The sequence below is a fragment of the Telopea speciosissima genome, chromosome 6, assembly GCF_018873765.1.
Source record: "Telopea speciosissima isolate NSW1024214 ecotype Mountain lineage chromosome 6, Tspe_v1, whole genome shotgun sequence".
NCBI classification, from domain to species: domain Eukaryota; kingdom Viridiplantae; phylum Streptophyta; class Magnoliopsida; order Proteales; family Proteaceae; genus Telopea; species Telopea speciosissima.
This window is the reverse complement of record NC_057921.1, coordinates 62,693,102-62,715,668: the sequence shown is the minus strand read 5'-3', so window position 1 is coordinate 62,715,668 and position 22,567 is coordinate 62,693,102. Positions and strand designations below refer to the sequence as shown.

General features: G+C 38.2%; 2 protein-coding genes across 2 annotated transcripts; both read left to right on the top strand.

Moving 5' to 3' along the window:
• The first annotated feature begins 1,390 nt into the window (after positions 1-1,390).
• LOC122665192 (UPF0187 protein At3g61320, chloroplastic-like) lies at positions 1,391-5,378 on the top strand. The gene is made up of 4 exons (XM_043861276.1): positions 1,391-2,160; positions 4,079-4,246; positions 4,816-5,022; positions 5,148-5,378. Exons 1-4 carry the CDS (start codon positions 1,483-1,485, stop codon positions 5,322-5,324), a joined length of 1,230 nt encoding a protein of 409 aa, XP_043717211.1. The 5' UTR covers positions 1,391-1,482; the 3' UTR covers positions 5,325-5,378.
• An 11,985-nt stretch (positions 5,379-17,363) lies between these two features.
• On the top strand, positions 17,364-21,684 carry LOC122665160. Its single transcript, XM_043861235.1, has 3 exons — positions 17,364-17,411; positions 18,624-20,613; positions 21,148-21,684. Exons 2-3 carry the CDS (start codon positions 18,637-18,639, stop codon positions 21,475-21,477), a joined length of 2,307 nt encoding a protein of 768 aa, XP_043717170.1. The 5' UTR covers positions 17,364-17,411; positions 18,624-18,636; the 3' UTR covers positions 21,478-21,684.
• Positions 21,685-22,567: the final 883 nt, after the last annotated feature.

Genomic DNA, 22,567 nt, shown 5'->3' with positions numbered 1-22,567 from the left:
TGTTTGCTAGAACATTGGCCCCCCTTGGAATAAAATGAAAGGTCACTTCATCAAAGTAAGAACATAAAAAATGAATATCCTCAATGATTGGTCTAACCAACAAGGCCGATGGCTTGGTAGCATCTCGCAGATACGATACCACCTCCTGGTTATCACACTCCACCTGAAGTTTGTAGAAGCCTTTAGACAACGCCTCTAGGAGACCTTCTCGGACTGCAGTTGCCTCACCAATAAGCATGTCCTTCAGGTTAGAGGGACCCGAGACTACAAACCGGGTATGACCCAGATGATCGTGGATAATAAAGCCCAACCCACTTGTACCCCTTTCATGGCTAAACGATGCATCGCAGTTTAGTTTAAAGAAACCATGAGGAGGGGGAGACCAGGGTGGTGCGAACTGTAGCACTGGAAGGCGCAAGCCCGATTGCCAAAGTGAGACTACCGTGAGATACTCATCACATGACCTCTATGCCCTATCGATCACCTCTGTTGGCGTCCAGTTCTTCCTTCCAAAGAGTCTATCATTCCGTGAGCACCATAAGAACCAACAAACAAAAGTGCACAGGGTGACCGTGTCCTGGGCAACCTTCCTGTCCCCCCCCCCCTCCTTAAAGGCTTCCTACCTTGCAATCCAACGATGCATCACCACACTCTCACCTAGGGGAACCATGTAGGTTAATCACATTATCACAGTGCAGCCCGTGGTCTTAACATCATTCTGAACATTTAAAAGGCATATCATAATACGGGGTGTGTAGTATGGTCCAGTTAGGTCTGGCTGAATCGGTTATGGCTTGATATTGGGCCAAGAAAAAGTCGAATCAGTAAACTAAACTTCAATTTTGGTTTGTTTTGATTGATTTTCTTTATTGGATCGATATCGGTTTCGACTTGCTTTATATATATAAATCATGGGCAAGAGAACGTTTAGTAGTTTAGCCCTTGTACCATCACGTTAGCCAATAAAAGTGCGCAAATAATTATTGGTTTGGATATGATTTTTTATTTCACTTTCGTGCATAAAAGACATTAGTTTGTAGGTGCAAGAACCACACTAACCATGTGAGTATGTGACCGGTTAGCCTTTTTTTTCCCATAAATCACAAATGAAAAAAAACATAAAGATTTTTTGATTCATTATCGGTATTTTATCAGGTTCGGTTCAGTTCCTGGTTTCAGGTTATTACGGTTCAATTGGGTCGGGTTTGGTAATTAGTATAGGGACAAACAGGTAAATTGAAGAAGAATTGACTTCAACGGTTCCACAAACTCTCATTCTCTTTCTATTTTATCCAATAGTGTTTGAACATGTGTAGAAACCTCATTCACAAAACAACCGCTACCAACTTCCCTTTTCCCTCCCTTTCCTTCGTTCCTCTTGCACTCTCTCTCTCACTCAGACTTGAGACATGTACTCAGTTCTACTTCCTCACCCTCCGTCTTCACCCATTTCAACCCGAACCCCAACCCTAACTTCAGCAGATGAGAGAATCAACGACGCCTCTCCGTTCTTCTGCAAATTTATCATCAATTCAAAATTTCCTCTGCAATCCAAGACTCATATTTCGCTCCTCTGTTTCCTTCAAACCCAATCGCCAACCCTTCAAGGTTACATGTTCACAGACTTCAGACTCTCCATCCAATCAAACTCCAAAATTGATTTCAACTCTTTGTGCTATTCCCAACTGGGCTGACGGTATAAAGGAGCGGGGAATGCGGAAGAAACGATCTCTCTATAACCACGAGAGTTGGCTTCAGCATCGAAGCTCTCTCCGTCACGTTCGTCATCTCTTATCAAGCCTGTCGTCTAGGGTGATTCTCTCCTTGATCCCTCCCGTGATTTTTTTTACTTCTGTTGCTGCCGTCGTCGCGACCTATAACTCGGCAGTTTCACTGCATTGGTTGCCTGAGTTCTTCCCCTTGTTGAGGGCTTCTTCACTGCCGTACCAGTTGACAGCGCCGGCTCTGGCGCTGTTACTTGTTTTCAGAACAGAGGCATCGTATGCGAGGTTTGAAGAGGGAAGGAAGGCATGGATGAAGGTGATTTCCGGTGCGGATGAGTTTGTTCGTCAGGTGATGGCCAACGTGGAGAGTTCGAGTAATGTGGTGCTGAAGAAGGCGTTGTTGCAGTATATCATGGCGTTTCCTGTTGCTCTTAAGGTTGGTGTAATTTAATTAATTAATTAATTTTTTTAGATTCCCCATTGTTTTAATCTTCAGATTACATAGTTGGATGCTATGTGGGTTTTCTTCTGTTTTTCTGCTTCTTTGGTTGAACTGAACTTGAAGCCCATTGAAGGCTTCTGTTTGAAATGTTGGATATTTCTTTTGATATTTCTGTAAAATTTAACATCACTGAAACAGTTTATAACAAAAGAAAGAAGAGATCTAGGGCTGTACTTTCCATTGAATTCCTCATGTACTGGGACAAAAAGTTCAGCAGTCTCTGAATGGAATGAGAATCCATCGGACTTATAGCCATGGGTCACTGTTTGAACTGCAACCACCTCACAGATAACTACATGAAACTTGGAAAAAAGATAGTGGTATTTTTCATTCTAGCAATTCTACAGTCAAAGGGAAGTACATTTTTTACCCAATGGCTTTTGTCGATATGATAAGGGACTTTTTAAGGATAGGTGGTGTATGCTACCCACAATGGATAAGCCACTAATCACAGACCTCCAAATATGGGGTTTAAATTGTCTTCATTTACTGGCCAAGATCATATCAGCAAGCTATATTAGTTTCTGTCACTCTTACTTCAATACAGATGCTTATCAGCACCCAGAGACTGCTTACTATAATTTTTGTTTCCATCGTCTTTGATGGGGTTTTTAATGTTTCTGTGACCATTTACATAATATTCTCAACTAAGACTCTTAGTTTCTATTACGTATTTCCATTTCTATCAGTATTATATGCACTAAATCCACTACTTGAAAACCTTGCTTGATATTATTGGAGAAGAAGAGGAACAATATGGAATTTCATATTCAGGCATTTCGTGCATCCAGTTGGGATGTTGTGGAAATTCAATTTATACTTGACACATGCAATTTCAAACGTGCATATCTACCACATGAGACTAATTCAAATGGTGGTTCTGTGTAGGCAGTTTCTTGCTTCCTTTCTGGCTTTGCTATACAGTCTCAGGCTGATTAACATCTCACTAATCCTATTCATATGCCAAACAAGGCCAAGATGACCACTATCTTACTCTGTCGTAGGATGACAAGTAACGCTACACGGAAAAAAAAAAACTTTTTGATGTAATTGAAATATTTTCGCACGATTCATGGTTTCCACAAACTGATAAGGTATATATTTTATTGGAATAAGCTGTCATTTCATGCATTGTGGACAGCTTTTCCACGTTTATTACTTGTTGAGAAGGTTTTATTCTCTTTATCCCCTTCATTTTCTTCTTTTGAAAGACTCCTATTAGGAGGTTTTAATGGGTCAGACGACCATTTGTATGTAAAGAGGGTTATTGCTGTTTTCCTGGAGAATCCATCAATCTGTCAAATCCTTTTAAGCCTTAATTCTGGTGCGGATTTGTGAAAGGTTGAAATTTCTGTTCCAATGCAAAAATCCTAAGGTTATGATCTTTTAGATAAGCAAAATGAGTTGGGTATTTTTTAAAGATCTTAAGATTGAAATTGCTGCTCCAATGCAAAAATCCTAAGGTTATGATCGTTTAGATAAGCAAAAGGAGTTGGGTATCTTTTGAAGATCTTAACTGTAATTGGCAGATAGGGGTTAGTGGCATCTCAAATGTTAAAAGATTATGTACTATTGTTTCTCTTGATTTTGACAGTTGCCGTTTATTTGTTTTAAATAAAATGCAAGACCTTGTGAGTGTTGTTAAATTGTTTGAGTATAAATGTCTGATGAAAGACTACTTGATATGATCATTTTCCCTTAAAATCCAAACAAGGATCATGCATTTTTTCAAAACCATTATTAGTTAACTGTTATGCTGTACAATATCTCACCATTTATCACTTCTTTTTTGAGTTTATTGGGATCACTTTAAATGAGGGACAAGCTAATAGTCAGGATCTTCCCAATGCAGTGTCATGTGGTTTATGGCTCAGATATCAGAAAAGATCTGAAGGATCTCCTGAAAGAAGATGATCTAGAAGTCATTCTCAGCTCAAAGCACCACCCTCGCTGCATTATCGAGTTCATATCTCAAAGCATTCGTTTGTTAGTCTTGGAGGATTCAAAGCGTGTTGCATTGGTAAAATCTTCCAATTTCCTATTAGCATTCAAAGTTCTTTTGCCCTGGAAACATATAAAATTGAGAAAAATAATTCCTATTATTTCCCTGTTTATGAATTAGTTATCGGGGCTTCCCTTTGGTACTGTTAGTTCAGTATAGAAAACCTTATTAATGGATTTTAAATCCCAAAATTTGTTGGTGCTATTGGTATTGTAAGGTCAATTTCTTTTTCTAATGTAAGAGATATTCATGGAAATAAGCAATGTAAATATTTTTGCTTAAACTAATAAAAAGTGGAGACACAGAGATTGGTGAATGTATACTTCCATATTATTACAAGTAATTTTTTCTACAAGTAAAACAATACTAAAAATTGGTATTGTAAGGTCAACTTCTTTTCCTAATGTAAGAGATATTCATGGAAATAAGTAATGTAAATATTTTTGCATAATCTATAAAGTGGAGAGAGAGAGATTTGTGAACGTATTCTTACATATTATAAAGTACAAGTAATTTTTTCTACTAAGTACGCATGATATGCAACAAAGTTTGTGTTTTTGATCTGTAATTGCCCTACAACTATGCAGGAGTCAAAAATCTCTTGTTTCCATGAGGGCATTGGCATTTGTGAAGAGCTTATGGGAATTCCAATTCCTCTTTCGTACACTCGCTTGACCTCAAGGTTCCTGGTCCTCTGGCATCTCACTCTTCCTATCATACTTTGGGATGACTGCAACTGGATTGTTGTTCCAGCTACTTTTATCAGTGCTGCCTCTTTGTTCTGCATTGAAGAAGTAACTATCTCTCTCTCACTCTCTGTTAGCTTCTACAGTTTGCAACATAGATGCATTTCTTGTCTGTCATGTAGCCTCTTCTATAATAGAAATGTATATTTCAATTGGAAAATGGATTCATGTAGGTTGGTGTTCTCATAGAGGAGCCCTTTCCGATGCTTGCTCTTGATGAGCTGTGCAACCTGGTTCATGACCGTATTCAAGAAGCAATTTCCATTGAGCCTTTGATTCAAGGTCAGCTTCTTGCAAAGAAAAAATGCCACTCTAATGAGCACTTGACAAATGGTCGGCCCACCTCCTGAGTGGATAGAGTATTGTGTCTGCATTTCAGAAGTAAACCATCTCCAAAAATCACGCTTGTTAGTAGTGAGTTCATCACGTATTGTTCGGAATTATCTGTATATATTAGAGGGGAATTAATCAAAGGATTATTTTTTAAAGAACAGTTGAGTTTGCAGTTGCCATCTGATTCTTGATCTTGAGCAAGTTGAATCAACTTTTTTTTTTTTACAGCACAGTCCTATGTTCTTTTAGATTCTTACCGGACTGGATCATTTTCTCATTTTGATCTACTGGCATGGAGCACTTCCCCCCATTGAGGAAAGAAAATTTTAACTTCTTGTACGGGCCTATAGAGTCCTTGTTCCTATACCTCAATGTGAATAAAGGGCAACGATAATTTATTTGACAAATACACCCCAGATCCTTGATCCATCTCGGAATAAAGCTGATTCATTAGCTCGACTTCATCATCAAGTTTAGGATTGATGAGTTCAGTGGGGAAATTTATCCTCTCAAGTTCGGTGCACTATCCAGTACACCACACTTAAGAATCCAACTGTTCATCCAACACTTGAAAGGATAAAAAAATGTCACTGTCCATGTTTTTACAGTTGGATTCTTAAGTGGGGTGCCCTGCACCGCACTTCGAGAGGATGAAAATCTTGAAAATCTATAAGGACCAAGTTTTCCTTCACTTATGGTGAAAAGAAAACCTCTTTAAGTGGTGACATTTTAGCGGTAGTTTGGATTGGGGAGGGATACTTTCAACCACATACAATAGGGGGTGGGAGTTTAATCATGGGGTTACATCTCGGTGGATCTTATTACAATGGATAAGTTTTCCCTCACCACCCATAGTCATGGGGTGGATGAAGAGATTCTCTTCTCACCACGGATGGAGAAAAATTGGGTTATATGAAAATAGGGAAAGGGTTTCCTACAATGCTAGTGTAAGAAGGAATCTACACACTACAACCAATGAGGGGTTGGAAAATGATATCATCCATATTGGCCCACATAGGGTTTAATTACATGGTCAAAATAGGAGAGAGAAATGTCGATCAGTTTGGTCCCATTTTATTTTTATTTTTTATGAGAAAGGAAAATAAATTACTGGAACGATAAGAGAGTCTGTACAATATGGTCCCATTGTTTATTATGTGAGAAGTGTATAGACGAAAATGTACAAGGGCAGTGTAGTAATCTTATTCCCATAAATGGCAGGGGTTTCCCACGACACCAGAATAAAAAACATCAATCTACATATTTTATTTGAGGAGAGAGAGTATCAATGTAGGCTCTATGGCTCATTATGTGAGAGGGTGTGAGAAGAAAACCCCACTCCAACATCGTGGGGCGGCTCTTTTTCCCTATAAGGCTAAATGTTCTCTGTGCAGCAATGCAGGCTGCACCCAGACATATGAGGGTGGGCGAAATGATCACCCTGCCCCCCTGAATGGGTAGCCCATGTGTTTGGGTGCAGCCTGCGCTGCTGCACAGAGAACTTCCGCCCATTTAATATTTAAGATTTGACAAATTTTGCTACATAACTAGGTAAAGATTAAAGCTCAGAATTTTTAACCTAAGATTATGCCCAGGTTTAATGCGTTATAGCTTAAAATGATTAGGCAACAAAAACCACTTACTGCACATTACATGATTATCTCTGGTATTTCTCTTCCATTTTTGGCCCTCATATAGTTAATGTGGAAGTTTTATTTGTCTTTTGGTTGGCAATTTAGGTAAACATGTGCTAATCAGAGCCTAAACTTAAGTGCAGATCGCGCCAAAGCGTCTTGAGATCAGATGCCCTTGCTCAACTTGTTGAGATTGAGTAGTTTCCACAGCATCAGCGTTGAGAGAATCTCTTACATGCGATGGTAGGAAGAATGAGATAATCCACATGTGCATGCCGGGATAAGAAAGAGTAAACAATAAAAAATCAATGTGAAAGGGCAACAGTACACTGATGTGATGGGAAATTTCTTTAAATTACCATTTTTAACACCCAATAAGTAAATGCGATTTGTAAAATCCACAATTCCTTGAAATTGATAGAGATGACGAAGAGGCTCCAACTAAAGCCTCGATGGAAGGTTTCTCATTGAAGGTGCTTTTATTTCAATCAGCTAATAGAAGGTAAGGATACGGTGGGGTTCCATGCTAATCCTATTTGTTATTATTAAATAAATAGAAGGTTATTAAATCATGATTTAAGAAACAGATCGAACGGCCATTTTGTTGGTGAAGGCATTATTGATTTCAGCATTAACTTGAGATTAAGACTACAAGAGAAAAAAGGGTTCTACCATGAATACATGTGCATATAGGGTGATGTTTGGGAAGAGAGTTTGGTGAAGGGATTCTTGAGTGACTGTATTTGTGTTTAAGAGAGAGAGAGAGCTGTATGCATAGTTTTAAATATTGGTATCAAACCGTATCGGGTAATCCATATTGGTATTGATCAATACCGATACCTGATCTTGTACGGATGGAACAATTCTTAATAAGGGTAAATTTATATAAAAATAAAATCTTTATTAAAAATGAGGGAAAAACTGTTCCATACGACTGTTATGTATCGATATTTATATCCGATATTGGTTTAAAGTGAGGGAGCTGTATGCATGATTTTAAATATTGGTATCAAACCGTATCAGCCAATCTGTATTGGTATTGGCCGGCCAATACGATCCTGAACCGATGGAACAATTCTTAATAAGGGTAAATTTATCCAAAAATCATGGCTGAGTGCATAAGGAACTTAAGGGAGCATTGAGTCCTGAAACTTCCCACCCTCAATAAATCCTAATAGCATAGATTAAAAGAAAGAAAGGATTCTTTAGTGTAATATGGAGGGCCTTTAATTATTTATTTATTTCTGCAGGTGGCTATGTGTGGTTACTTTCAATTCATATTTAGAGGCAACAGTGATTCAGTGAAGGAGATAGGTGAGATTTGGAAAAATGAGAATAAAGAGAGATGAATTTTAGTGTGAGAGATGTAACTTTATAGGTGGAAGTCATGTTATTTTCAATTTATTTAGAGGGCTAGTACGTTTATTAATTTGAAGCATGGGTTAATGATAAAGGATCAGAAGAAATTTGAGGTGCTGAGATTGAGAGAGAGAGAGAAATCAATTACTCAGTTGCCAATACACTTGCAGATGGTGCCATTCAAGAATCAAGATCAGGGGCTCATACGATCAACGAGTTTGAACTGAGTTTAGCAGAATTGTAGTGATGCTTCTTTTCCCATAGTTTTTATCCCATTTTTTACATCAAAAGTTGAATCCTTTCCTTATGTTTAAAGCATGGTATTGATTCCAAGGTTTGGTGAGACTTCAATGGAAGGTCAAAGAAAAAATTTCAATTATGATTAAACATATTTAAAGAGTAGATGGACACCTAACAATTCTTCAAGTAGTTGTCAAAGCACCCCTTAAATGCTCTTTTTTTCTCCCCTTGACCTAAACATGGAAGCAATTTGACCCTCCTTCAGTCGTGGCGGGAGCTGGAGGGTCCAGCCCAGCAAAACAAGGTTGGTTTTTGTCATTTCATAGGTGGGTGGGATCCAAGTGGGCCCCCTATGAAATAACCATAACCTCTCCTGTTTTTGGGTGTTTTTGCTGGGCTGGACCCTCCAGTTTCCGCCAAGGCTAGAGGAGAACCAGATCAACGTGTTTACTCTTTTTTTTTGAAGTAAACACGTTGATGTATGTAGTTGTGACTAAAGATGCTGATTACGGCTACGATTCTAATAAATAAAGTGAGGAAGTCCACAAAATACCACTTACGAGTTCAATCCAAAACCTAAAGGCATTATCTTCTTTGACTGTAAAACTTAGGAAGGAGTAAGGACTGCTTTGTCAAGCGTGTGATGTTTAGTGATGCCTCTCTCTTTCTTTTATTTCTTGTACTTTCCGGTTTTCTATTTTTCTCTCCTTCTCTTCTTTCTTTCTTTCTTTCTCTCACTTTCTCACTTTTTTAACATCAAATAGAAATTTAAAAAAAAATATATGGAGGAAGAAATGGCCAAAAGTTTTATGCTTTAGAGGACCGTAAATCGCTTTCAAGTCACACCCCTTTGATAAAACCTAGTAGTACTATGGACTACAAAGATGGAATCCTTCACATTGTGATCGTAAAAGGGTGTGGAAGCTATTTTGTCGGTGGATCTCTAATTAATCTCAATATACTTTAAGGGCTATACTTATAAGAATGTGGAGATCATTAGTTTTGACATTTGAGAGTGTTATAGGTTCAAGCATGTGAAATGCCTAGAAATCCAACATTTGGAATTGCCACATCATTATTCTATGTGGCATAATATTTGAGTATGAAATGGTTTAAATTGGTCCACCTAATTTGTCATACGGTAGAAAATAGGATGTCGGTGTTACTTGATATCTATACGCCGCTAATGCACACGCCATGTATATTATTCTCACACACTCTCTCTCTTTCTTGACCATGTAGACCTCCGTGAGACACCCCTCCAAGCCCTCCTGCATCCAATAACTCAATATGAAAGATTTCATTATATACAATGGACATATAAATCCCCAGCCCATAAGTTATACATAAATCTCTTTAGAAAAAAAATAAGGAAAATATTTTCATACACGCTTGTGTAAACCGTGTATGTGAGAGGTTTTCTCACAAAGAGTTGGAAAAGTCAAAAATCCCCCCTCCCATTAGTTAATGCCATGAAACTTCCACATTCTCACATACACGGTTTACACGATCGTGTATGAAACCTTTTCCCAATAAATAATTTAAAACCATATATATATACGCATTTACAACCAATAGTGGTTATTCTCCTAAAGAGTTCCTTCTCCCCTTCTTTTGATGCAAGACTTTAAAAAGATAAGCGTTTGAGGACCAGTAGATGAAAGAGATTAGTTGAGAATTTCAAGATGTGGGTCCTTCCCCTTTGATTCCATCCATGAAATCTATACTAAAGGAAGTACCATTACTTAATTGTTTAGAACTTCAAATAATTATGAATAGATACGAATTTATGGGTAAGTATCTAAAACTATCTTTCTCATGATCCATGAATTTAATGCAATGCTGATGCTGATGGGTCAAGGGAGTGATAAAAAAATTATGCTTTTTGTTGAGATGATATTGGAGATCCCAAGACAAGGACGGGTCATTACATCACTGATATAGGTGTAGAAAAGCATTTCACTATAAGATTCTCTGCTATTAAACTATAGATTTGCATAGTTTACCGAAAAAAGAAATATAGATTTGCATGCGTACATGTCCATTTGTTAAAGAGAGTATAGGTGTTGTCATGGAAATGAAGGATGGACTCATAGCCATATTTACCCACAAAACCTAAGAATTTTGAAGTTCTTTATTATTATTTTTTTTTCCTTTTTTTGTTGGGTAAGTGAATTTAGAAGTTCTATTCTATTAATAAGGAAATGTTTGCAAGATCAATGGCTCATGTCGTTCAACAAAATCATGCCATGTGGAAATATATTGAATTTTTTTTATTAATAATTTTTGGGAAAAAGAAGTATATATCATTATTGTTTATTTCCCTTTTATGGTTATTTTTCATTTTTTATTTATTAATTTTTATTTTATTTTTTGTGAAAGCTGATTATTGAAAAAGACGTGTACAGGTCAGGGCATAAGAGAGCTATATACCTCCTGAAGCAAGCAGAGAGTGAGGATGGGCCAATCTATCCTACACATCTGGAATAGGGCCTTTTAGGTTAAAGAGTCGACCACTTTGTTAATCTCTCTAAAAATATAAGAGAAGGAAATAGATTAAAAGTAAGAACAAAGATGACATGTATCATTGACAATGAGAAGGAAATCTGAATGGGAAGTTCGTCTAGATCTTACCCGTTATTTGTTATGGTGTAAGATGCTAATATAAGCGAACAACGTATAAATAAATGCAAGGAAGTAGTCAATGGTCTGTCTTACCATAGGATTTTAGATAGTCTTACCTAATATCTGTCATGGTAGATCAATTTGGCCCAAATTCCGTGTATAAGTAGGTCTGATGGCATCTTGATTATCTATCAAATTTGAAAAGCTTTGAAGATTCGTTACATGTTGAAAAATAAATGGATGGTTGAAAACATAAGAAGAAGATGTTTATACACAAGAATAAATGTTTGAATTTTGCTCTAGAAATTGATGTGGCTAATTTAGAGCATACCTTTATGTTCAATTGGTTGGATTCTTCAAAGGAAAAAGGCTGGGTACACTGTCGGTGTACCGTAAGCTAACACTCTCTGTTTTATTTTTCTCGAGTCCGGTGAATCTTCACGTATGTGAGTGTAAAACCGTATACCGGAACCGAAATTGTATATCGAAATCGAAACCGCTCGCGTAAAACTGTACCAAATTGCACCGTTGCAAAAATGGTACGGTACGGTATGGTCAAACGGTATTGACCACGGTACGGTACGGTCAAATGGTATTAACCACGGTACGGTACGGTAACGGTTTTTACGTTCATATCGTCGGTATGTACTGAAATCGTACCGTTTTACTGAATTTATACCGTGTATCGAAACCATACTGTTTTATTGAATTTGTACCGTAACCATACCGTTTTGGGGTATAAACATGTAAAAATGGAAAATAAAAGAGTATACACCATACGGTGATACACTAAATACTAATACTAATATGGCATTCTTTGATTTACCAAAAAAATATGGTATTCTTTGTTTTAAAGATCCCATATTTAGACCATTTTTTAATACCATTTTTGTGAAAACCGATTTCATACCATTTTTATACCGTTTATATACTGTACTGAAACTGTACCACAGCGGTATGGTAACGGTATTGGAAATAGGATTCCTAAAGTAGTACTGAAGAGTCTTCGAGCTATTACAGATTGCTCCAAATTATTTGCTGTCCACATTAAATCGATACAGGAGCTGGTTCTGGCAAAAACTCTGAGAATAAAGATTGCCAGGTCTCCAATTAAACGGGTGGTGGAATTAAAATGGAGGCAGCCTCCTTGGGGTGGTGGAAGCTCAATGTCGATGGATCATCGCTGGGAAACCCAGGGTCTTCAGGAGCAGGGGGACTTATCCGAAACCATCAAAGGGTGGTGATCAAAGCATTTGTTGTTTATCAAGGAATTGGAACCAACTATAATGCGGAATTGGCGGCCTTTTTTATCGGCATCAAGGAAGCCTAGGCGCTAAATGCAAAATATATTTGGGTGGAGAGCGACTCTGCATCAGTGGTGTCAGCTATTCTTTCAACAAATCTTCCATGGAAGTTTATTCAGAAATGGTGGGTGGCTCAGAATTTCCTAGATACCATCCAATGGCGCATAACCCACTGCTTTAGAGAAGCTAATGCCCCGACGGACTCACTCGCAAATTATGCTGCAAGGAAAAAGACTACTCAAGTCTAGAGCGCCTCCTCGAGCTTCATTACTAATGCAGTAAATTGGGATGCAATGGATAGGCCGCTTTATAGATTTTGCTAAGTCTTTTGTTTGGATTGTTTTGCATGGCAGCTTACTGTAGTGATTCATTGTAATTCTGTATAAGTTTCTTTATTAATGCACACTTTGCTTACCATTAGCAAAAAAAGAAATAGGATTCCTAAATGGTACGGTACGGAAACGGTATTAGGTACCTATTTTTTATATTATATCGAAACCATACCGTATTATCGAAACAGTATCAATTGACACCCTTGTGTGAGTGTACGTGAACGACTCACAACCGTTCAAATAGAATATTCTCACAGATTGGATTCCATTTGAACGATTGTGCGTCGTTTACATACACTCACGTACGTGAAGATTCCCCACTCACATTTCTCTCTTCCACCCATTTGAAATGACCCCCTTGCCCTCCTAAATGATGCTCCTTCCCATGCCTAGGCGCCTAGCTCCATTGGTGCTGCAGGCAAACTTACCGCGCACACATGTGATGTGCTTATTCCTGTCCCTTTTTCAAAACATTTTTCCACATGCCACATTAGATGGTTAATAGATGAAAACTTTTATGGATCGATTGACGTCAAGAAACTTTACCATAATGGGAAGAAACTTGTTTGTGCAGGTACCCTCCACCTCTCCTTGGTGTTCTTTCTATTGTCCTCTTTTTGATTAAGTATGATTAGCATATACTCCCCGCTTCCTACAATAGTTTGCTTTTTTTTTTTAATGAAAACAAGGATCCCATTCATGGTTTGTGATCTCGGAATTGGCTGGATCGGATCGGCCAATATGGATTGGAATTGCCCAAATTCAGGCAAATATGACACTTTTGTCCCTGTTTTACACAAAAACTAATTTTTCTGATCCGACCAAAATCGGCCAATCCGATCGGATACCTCAAACCATGGTCCCATTGGTATCCTATATATATGGCAAAATTCCAGGTCTTAGGTTACCCAGACCGTTCTATACTTTCTAGGGCTTTCAGAACCAAAGACTTTGTTTAATTATCAAGGCATTAGGACTCAGCAATCACCATTAGGTGGGTTCCTTTACGGCCCCCCTTCCTTCTCAGCCCCTTGGCCTCCTACCTAATCATGCTCATAGATCGATTGGAGGTCAAGAGTGTGGTCCGGCTGAAAAATGGAAGTCGTTCATATCAAGTGATACATGAATTGCTCAGTAGAGTTCCAAACCTATTCCGCGCGTGTAGTCACTCGATACTAGGGTAGTTTGTAAAAAATAAGGGATTACACTTGCCAATTTAGGAGTGCCTGATGGATTTTGGATTTACAAGGAGTGCACAAACGGCAGAAGCAAAGAGACTTTTCAAAGGACTACAAAAAAGCGAGTTCCTTAAGCTTTGTCAACGTCAACATTTGGACTGATTGCAACGATCTTGTAACCTGGGTGACGCAAGAAGCGTTTCAATGGCAACATGTGTTTCTGTTCTTTTGAACATTAAGGCTGTGTTTGGTATGCATTCGTGGAATGCATTCTAGGTTGATTTCGCATTCTCAAATGACATTCCAAGCATTGCCTTAAGTCTGTTTTGAAAACTTTTGATAACGTATGTATTAACAAAAATGATACGATTTAATAGTATTAATGTATGAATTCTTTTCATACATCTTATGTTTAGAAATTCAAAACCAATTGTTGGTTACAAAAGATTAGGTAACCCTAATCTTACCAACCTATACAAATTAGGTAATCCTTTGCATCCCAGACCCATTTATGGGTCTTACATCTCCATACCCAATAGGTAACCTTTATACAATAATTTGGGAAATATTGACAAAGATAATTTTTTTATGGGATAAGCACTTGGGGTGTAGGGTGCACCCAGACACATGGGGGATGGGCAAAATGACTAGGCCGCCCCTGAATGACCCACATCCTGCCCATGTTTCGTCCCATGTGCCTGGGCGTTGGCTTCCGGATAGAAAACGTGCACCCTTTTTTTTTTTATATATGATGAATCATTTACCATTTGTTTATTTTTAATTAAAATTTACATTTATTACCCCCCTCCAACTATATACAATCTGAGTAAGGAATTAATTACCCAACTTCTCCATGTGTGCACATTTATATACATTTATATATCTCTATTTCCTCGTGGATTTATATAGAAGAGATAGAGTTTTATGTTTTAGGATTTATGATCCAACCAATCCTTCAACCTATCATTGAATGATACTAAATTTTCTCCCTCTCATTTTCTTGAAGAATCAATTTGGTTTTATGTTAAGTAGATCCACGATAGAAGCTATCTACCTGCTTAGGAGGTTCATAGAAAGTTGTAGAGCTAACAGGAAGAATCTCCATATAGTCTTTATAAACTTTGACAAAACCTATGACAGAGTACTTAGAGATTTAATCTGACATATTCTTGCAAAGAGAGGGGTGTCGAGTAAGTATATAGATGTAATTAAAAATATGTATGAGGGTATGGTGACTAGTGTGAGATCCGTGGGTGCTAAGGCAAGGAATTTTTAATAACGGTTGGGTAACATCAGGGATTAGCCGTAAGTCCTTATTTGTTTGTGCTTATCATGGATGAATTAACCAAAAACATCCAAGACGAGGTACCGTGATGTGTGCTCTTTGTAGATGATATAGTTTTGGTGGATGAGACAAAAGCAAGGATTAATGCTAAGTTAGAGTTGTGGAAATCGACCTTGAAAACAAGAAACTTTAAGATTAGCAGATCAAAGACGGAATATATGATGTATAACTTTAGTCACATTCTAATGGATGGTGACATGGTGAAAATTGAGGAGCGAGAGATATCGCCAAGTGATTATTTCAGATATCTAGGGTCTTATCATACACAAATAAGAAGACATAGATGATGATGTTTCACAAAGAATTAAAGTAGGATAGATGAAGTGGAGAGGTGTGACCGACACATTCCTTTAAAGCTTAAAGGAAAATTCTACAAGACTGTTGTCCAACAAGCTATGATGTATGGGGCAAAATGTTGGACAGTTAGAAATTGTCATATAGCGAAACTATGTGTTACAGTGATGAGGATGTTAAGATGGATTTGTAGCAAAATTAGAAAAAATAAAGTGAAAAACGAATGTATTAGAGCTGATGTGGGAGTTGTCCCAATAAGCGACAAGCTTTGAGAATTTTGCCTGAGGTAGTTTGACCATATACAATGGAAGCTTGAGGATGCTCCAATAAGGAAAAGTAATTTGATGTCAATTGAAGAGGCTAAAAGAGCTAGGGGCAAGCCTGAAATTACCATAGGTGAGGGTATGAAGAATGACATGCATAGTCTAGGTCTTGTACCAAGTATGACCTCAAATAGAGCCTATTGGAGAACAAGGATCCACGTTATCGACACCATGTAGCTGAGATTTTTCTGAATTCCAAGGCTAACCTCTTTCCTCTTGCTTTCATTTTTCATTTTCCAGTACTTACCTTTATTATCTCATTTCTTTTTAGGTTTCTCTTACTTGTTTTTCCCTTTGTAAGAACCTAAATTTTTTCTACTCTGTTTTTGAAAGATCCATGTAACCGATCCCATTTAGTTGGGATAAGGTTGTGTTGTTGTTGTTGAGAAATTAAACAAAGGTGAATGTTTAATGACTAATCAATATGGATAATGACTTCCTAAAATTAGAACAAATAAAAGCCAGATCGAGTTTTTCTTCACCAATGATGAAGATAGGATCTCTTCGGTCACCGGATCTAACTCTCTAATTTGACTAAGAAAGGGTATTTCAGACCTTCGTCAATAGCGAACATGAGTTAATGATGAAACACACTATCCAACAGGGTTCCAAGAGTCGAGATTAGATCGGGCGATGGGCCAAGGCCAATCCCTATTCTAGCTGATTTGGCTCATCTAATTTTTGTACAAAATTTGGGTTAGGATATCAAAATACTGATTCTGGGGCCGATCTAGTCCAATCCCAATCCATATTCCGATCCCATATTTTTAAATCCTATTATTTCGAGTCCAATCATAACATCAAATCACCATAAATGAAAAGATTCTCTCTTCACCCATTAACAATAAAATATCACCATAAAAGTCCCTAGGGGCAAATTGATCCAAATACCCAATGACAAACATTGATTACTAAAGTTACCCTTCAGAATTTAAATGGCTTTCCGGGTTTATTTCCCTCCGGGCTACTCACCTCCAGGCTTTTGATCAGTGGTCCATCTCTAAAAAGAAAAGGGTTTCGGCAGCGGGAAATATTAAGTATTTCCAGTAGTAGCATAACTATGTTAAAACATGTACTTTAATACATGACGAAAGAGATTTTAATCTCCAATCTGAAACTTACTAATGTGGACCCCATCTCAAAGATCTCTTTAATTATGATATAAATATTTCCAGCCATTTGATTAGTATAAACATCTATTTTTCTTTCTTCTAAAGATTGTTACTAATGTACTCTGAAGAGTCCAAAGAGATGCAATTAATTAATAGATTAAGATCACATAATTATAATTAATGGAAGGATTAAAAAATAAGCAACGATTCCCGAAACCACAGTAGTACAGTACACATATGATGACTTAAAATGGCTTTTTTTAGCGGACATGAACCTCACCTGCTTGTCTCTCTCTGTTTCTTCCTTCACTTTTCTTCATGTGCGTACTCACAGGAGACAGGACTTGCTCACTCTCAGGCATGCTCTCTCTCTCTCAAGAATCAAGATCAGTGTTTGTATCTTGCTTTGCTATTCTTATTGTGTTTCACCTTTTTTATTCCTGGAGAATTCTTTAAGGAGCTTTTTTTGATTGCAGAGAATGTTTTACTGGTTGGTTTTGGGTTCTCTTGTAACTCTACTAGAACAAGAATTAGGTTTCTGAAGAATGTTTTAAGATTGGTGAAGCTTGCAAAGGTCGGCAGAATGATTGCTTCAATAAACAGTTGTCTCTACTCTATGTAGTGCCGTTGGACTTTTCTTTACATTCACTTCATGAGATCTGAAGAAGGTATTGGCATTTTTTTTATTAGCTTTTGAGGTCCATTGGGTCGGCATGGAAATGCTAATGATGATGTCCCCCCCCCCCCCCCCTCCCCACCTCACATTCTGCATTTTATTCTGTGTTTCCTTGTTGGGAAGTTTAAAAGTATCGGGGAATTTGGTGTGGGTTGTCGTTTCGACCAAAATGTGCTCAAGATCTGTTTTTCAAGGTTGTTCTGATATCACATTTTTGTTTTCTTTGGGTTATTAAAATGGTTTATTTGTATGCTTTTTTGCTTTTGAGTTTAGCCATTTTAAATTAAGCTTAGTGAACGTTTAAGGTTCTTCTCTCCCTTCCCCCCCCCCCCCCTCTCCCTTCTGTTCCTGTAATCCAAAAATGCTTGATCTATAATCAAAGTAAATGGGCTTGGACTTTCTCCTTTTGCAATTCCAGTTTTACAGATGCATGGTGTGTTAGTAGTGTGTATCTAAGTTCTATGTACGTTTCTGTAACATATGCTATTCGTCATTGTTTATAATTTCTTGCTTGCTCATCTCAAACATTCCTGATTTATCAAATTGGGTTTCTGAGTAGGAGATGATCAAGACCTGGTACTATGTATGCGCAGTTATTCTGTAGCCTGTATATTATATACCTAGAATTTTCTTCAAACATTTGATTTTTATGCTTGATGTGGGACTCATTAGCCATTGCTGAGGTCTTTAACCATTTCTAGGGCTAGAATCTTGTTAATAGTAAGGTAGTCATCTTGGAATCTGTTGTTTAATGTGATGCATCAGATGGTCCTTTGCTTAATTATAGGAAAGATATCTTGGATTAGATGGGTTTGTGTTTTCACTGTTTTGTTGTTCATAATGAATTTGTGGGTTGGTGAAGCATGATTTATTTTTTCCCATTTGTTGCTGCAGCTTCTATCTGCTTATGGGGTTGGATACAGAGCTGGAATTTCAAAAGTATCGCAGAGTAGGTAAGAGCCCTAGAAATGTCCACCATTCTCGTTGCTATAGTTCAAAAGATGATGACAGAGATGTGAAAGGAAAGCCCACAAGCAGTGGCTACCAATTAAAGATCATAGATCAGGATTACACAGAAATTAGTTTTGATGACTCCCAGAATTCCGTCTGTAAAAGGATGCCATCTGGACCAGCTGGGTTAGCAGGTAATGAAGAGCTGAAGAGGGGTTCTATATATCAGAGCTCAAAAGAAGTGAGGAAAATGAAGAAAATGGGAGAGTTTGAGAGAAGAAAGATTGAATTGTTGCGCAGTAGTGACACATCTTTGTCCTTTCAGATTGTCGACTCTCTATCTCAGTCAAATGATTCAAGCACTTATGAACAGCAGAAAAGATCATCATCGATGTCCGCAATGACAGATCTGGGCAAAACATTGGATGACAAGACCTACATGGCACCAAATTCTCCGGACTCCCTGGATCTCTACTTCGGCCTTTTCCCCTCCCCAGGTAATGTTGTGAGCAAGGATGCCCCATCAGATAATTTCTTTGAGATCTGTCTAGACACGGAGGACAGGAAACACCAGTCTGCTGAGACAATAGATAAAGGTACGGTGGGAAAACTGAATTTCAGGTGTGATCGGAGTGTTGGTCATTTAAACAGTAGTCATTGTCTCTTGGAAAGAGATATGGTCCTTGCTCTGCACAAGTCCTCATCAGAAAAGGTGGGAATGTCCCATTCACCCTTTTCGTCTGATGGTCATCACTCTAAAGGCAGCCCAAAGGTCCGGTTCAACCCCATTAGAAGGATGTTCGATCCAATCCTGAAGTCTAAATCTCAACGGAGTCAACCAGTTTCAGTGGCAGAATTTGGTGACATAACAACTTTAGGGTTAGCAAGCATTAGAAGGAAGAAGACAGTTTGCAAATCTTTGTTGCATGATTTTTCAAACAGTGTACAGAAGGAAGAACCCGGGGCTCATTTTGTCAAAAATGATAAGCACAGGTTGGATGTGGCCTCATCACCTGCTCACCTACATGGGCTTCTTAAACTGGACTATAAACATGGAGTTCCATTTCTGGAGTTCTCATTGAATAACCTAGAAGATACCCTTGTAGCCAAAACATGGAAAGGCCATAATGCTTTCAATTGGGTGTATACCTTCCACTCTCTGAACAATAGAAGAAAGAGTGGTACCAGTGGATGGAGTTCAAAAGAGAGACACAAAGAGGCCTCAATGGTTGGTCAGATGCAAGTTTCCTGTTACCTATGTTCCACAATGCAAAATGCTGGAGCCTTTGATAACTCTATGGTGACAGAGTTTGTCTTGTATGATATTGCACATGCAAGGAAGAATTTCGCTACACAAGGAAGTCCTGACTGTCAAGCAGACTCTATTAAACCTCCCAAGGGTCCTTATAGTGGTGACTCAGATAAGGGCTTTTCTATGGATTTGAATGATGTCTTAGATCCAGCGAAGCTCAAACATCAAACTAGACATGCTTCTGGCAATGATTATTCAGATGTTTCAACACCGTACCCGTGGGCTCCTGCTGATTTGCTTCCATACCTTGAAATTGCAGCAGTTGTCATTCAAGTTCCATTTCAAAAAAGGGAAAGCCTTAAAGACGAGCAAGGTGATTGTGGGAAGGCTTGTTCAAACTTAGTTGATTTCTCTGTGGTTGAGCAGAGAAGGGATGACACTACCCACAATATAAGTCCAGCAAAGGTGAAGGTTGTGACTTCAACTGGGACCCATGGTTTGCCTAGTACTGAAGGCGGTAGGGGCCCTTCGCCATTATTGGATCGATGGAGGTCAGGTGGAGGCTGCAATTGTGGTGGCTGGGACATGGCCTGCCCCCTTGTTGTTTTTGGAAATCCCATTATCCAAAATGTAGGAGATCATCATGTGGGAAGCCGACAGCCTTTGGAGCTCTTTGTTCAGGTATGTTTTTTATTTAATGCTGATTGTGAGATAACTGTGGACTGGTTTTGGATAAAGATAAATATACAGTCTCAGTTTTGAAGATGATAATTTAATTAACAAAATATGAAGAAGCCAGGTGCTCATGTAGGGACACAGGAAGCATCATTCCTACATAGGAGATCTTGCAGGTTTTGAACTTATATGGACTGTCATAAGTTCATAACCATGCAATCAATATAACCCACTTACTCTCTTCCTTTATTTTATTTGTTGACCACTACAAGTATTACCAAAAAATTTGAATGATCCATCAATTTACCTTGAAGATCTCCTATGAGGGCCTGCCAAATGGTGGGTTCAGATCCTGCATGGTCTCCATTTCCCTGTTCAGTCTGTTTATATACTGCAGATTTACACCTCAAGGCAAATTATGGTATTTATATTTTCCTGTTATAGGATGTACAAAATAATTTAGTTCCAATTGACTATTCATATTCTGTTATTCCCATGAATCTTTCATAATTTGCTATTTATTTGTTGTCTGTTACGTAGGGAGGAAAAGAGAAGATGCCCGCATTGACCATAAATCTTATTGATGAGGGGCAGTATTCAGTTGATTTTCATGCTCAGTTATCCACTTTACAGGCATTCTCAATTTGTGTTGCTATCTTGCATAGTACTGCAGACTGTACTGCAGCTGAGCAAGAGAGGACCACACACAGGTTGCAATGCAATTCACTGAAGTTGCTGCTTGAGGAAGAAGTGAGATTCTTGATTGAAGCAGTTGCAGAGGAAGAGAAAAGGAAAGCGACAAAGATAATGGAAGAAACCCCACCATCTTTTGTGATCAACCCGCCCTTTTCTCCAATTGCACGAGTGTAGATATATGCTGAATTGCTTGGTGTGTTGGCCAGACTGCTGGAGAAACCCAGCCCAAGTTAAGAGATGTCGGAGTTGCTGCCCATGTTGCATGGACACTTCCATCAAGGAGCCACCCGTGTATCCGATCACATTCGAGTGCAGATGCCATCCATGTGTCCGATCACGCTCAAGCACATCATTCTGTACCAAGTTGCATTGGTACCATGATCACCAAGAAAAGATGCATCATCTCCATGATCACCAGAAAAAGTTGCATCCTTAACATATCCTGCTAACATAAAGTGCCAGTTGCTGCAATTGGTGGAGTATTATCACACCCTGGAGGTGTTGAAAACCCTCCTGTGGAGCTGTGGGTATTGATCAATTCTTTATACTTAGTCTCTCAATCAGAATTTAACCGATTAAGCTCTTGTCTATATTATTTAATAGAGAGAGAAAAAAAATGTGCATATACGGCTGAGAAAATAACAGTTCTGCAACCTGTGATGTGCAGGGTTGGGTTTTGATTGTAACAGTATCCATTGTTTACATGAAAAGTACAGTTCTTTCAGAGCTTTCAGCTGTTGGTATATATTTTATTGCATCCCAATACCTTTTGTACCCCCACTCTGTTCCATCGAATTTCTTCATTTTTGACTTCCTGAGAGCTCCATGCTTACATAGATACTAATGGAAGACTTCTGTGGTAACCAGCGCTTGTTGGATTTTATCTACCAATCATATTAATATTACCATCTTAAAGCTACCGTGAATTATACAAGCACCATCTGTATCCTGAAACCTTGGTCACCCCTCTCTGTTCCATCAAGCTTCTGATCTTCAACCCTTCTTCCCAGGTCCCCTTGCTTCCATAAACAGTCAATATGAGTTTTTTTTTTTTTTGACAATTTTGCCATCTTCAAATCATATATTGTTAAAAAAAAATATATATCATAATGAATCTTGCACCCAAGATCAGCCATTGTGATATAATGGCACAGGACAATATCATGTTTTCTTCCACACCGTTTTAGGTAGGTTCATTATTACTCCTTTGCTTCTATGAAATCAATAATACCCTTCCTAGTATAATACTATTCCTGATGCCTAT

Excerpts from the sequence above, each read along its gene's own strand:
- LOC122665192 (XM_043861276.1), top strand. The coding sequence starts at position 1,483 with ATGAGAGAATCAACGACGCCTCTCCGTTCTTCTGCAAATTTATCATCA. Across the intron at positions 2,161-4,078 it reads CGTTTCCTGTTGCTCTTAAG|TGTCATGTGGTTTATGGCTC; the intron begins GTTGGTGTAATT and ends TTCCCAATGCAG. Across the intron at positions 5,023-5,147 it reads CTTTGTTCTGCATTGAAGAA|GTTGGTGTTCTCATAGAGGA; the intron begins GTAACTATCTCT and ends GGATTCATGTAG.
- LOC122665160 (XM_043861235.1), top strand. The coding sequence starts at position 18,637 with ATGGGGTTGGATACAGAGCTGGAATTTCAAAAGTATCGCAGAGTAGGT. Across the intron at positions 20,614-21,147 it reads CTTTGGAGCTCTTTGTTCAG|GGAGGAAAAGAGAAGATGCC; the intron begins GTATGTTTTTTA and ends TCTGTTACGTAG.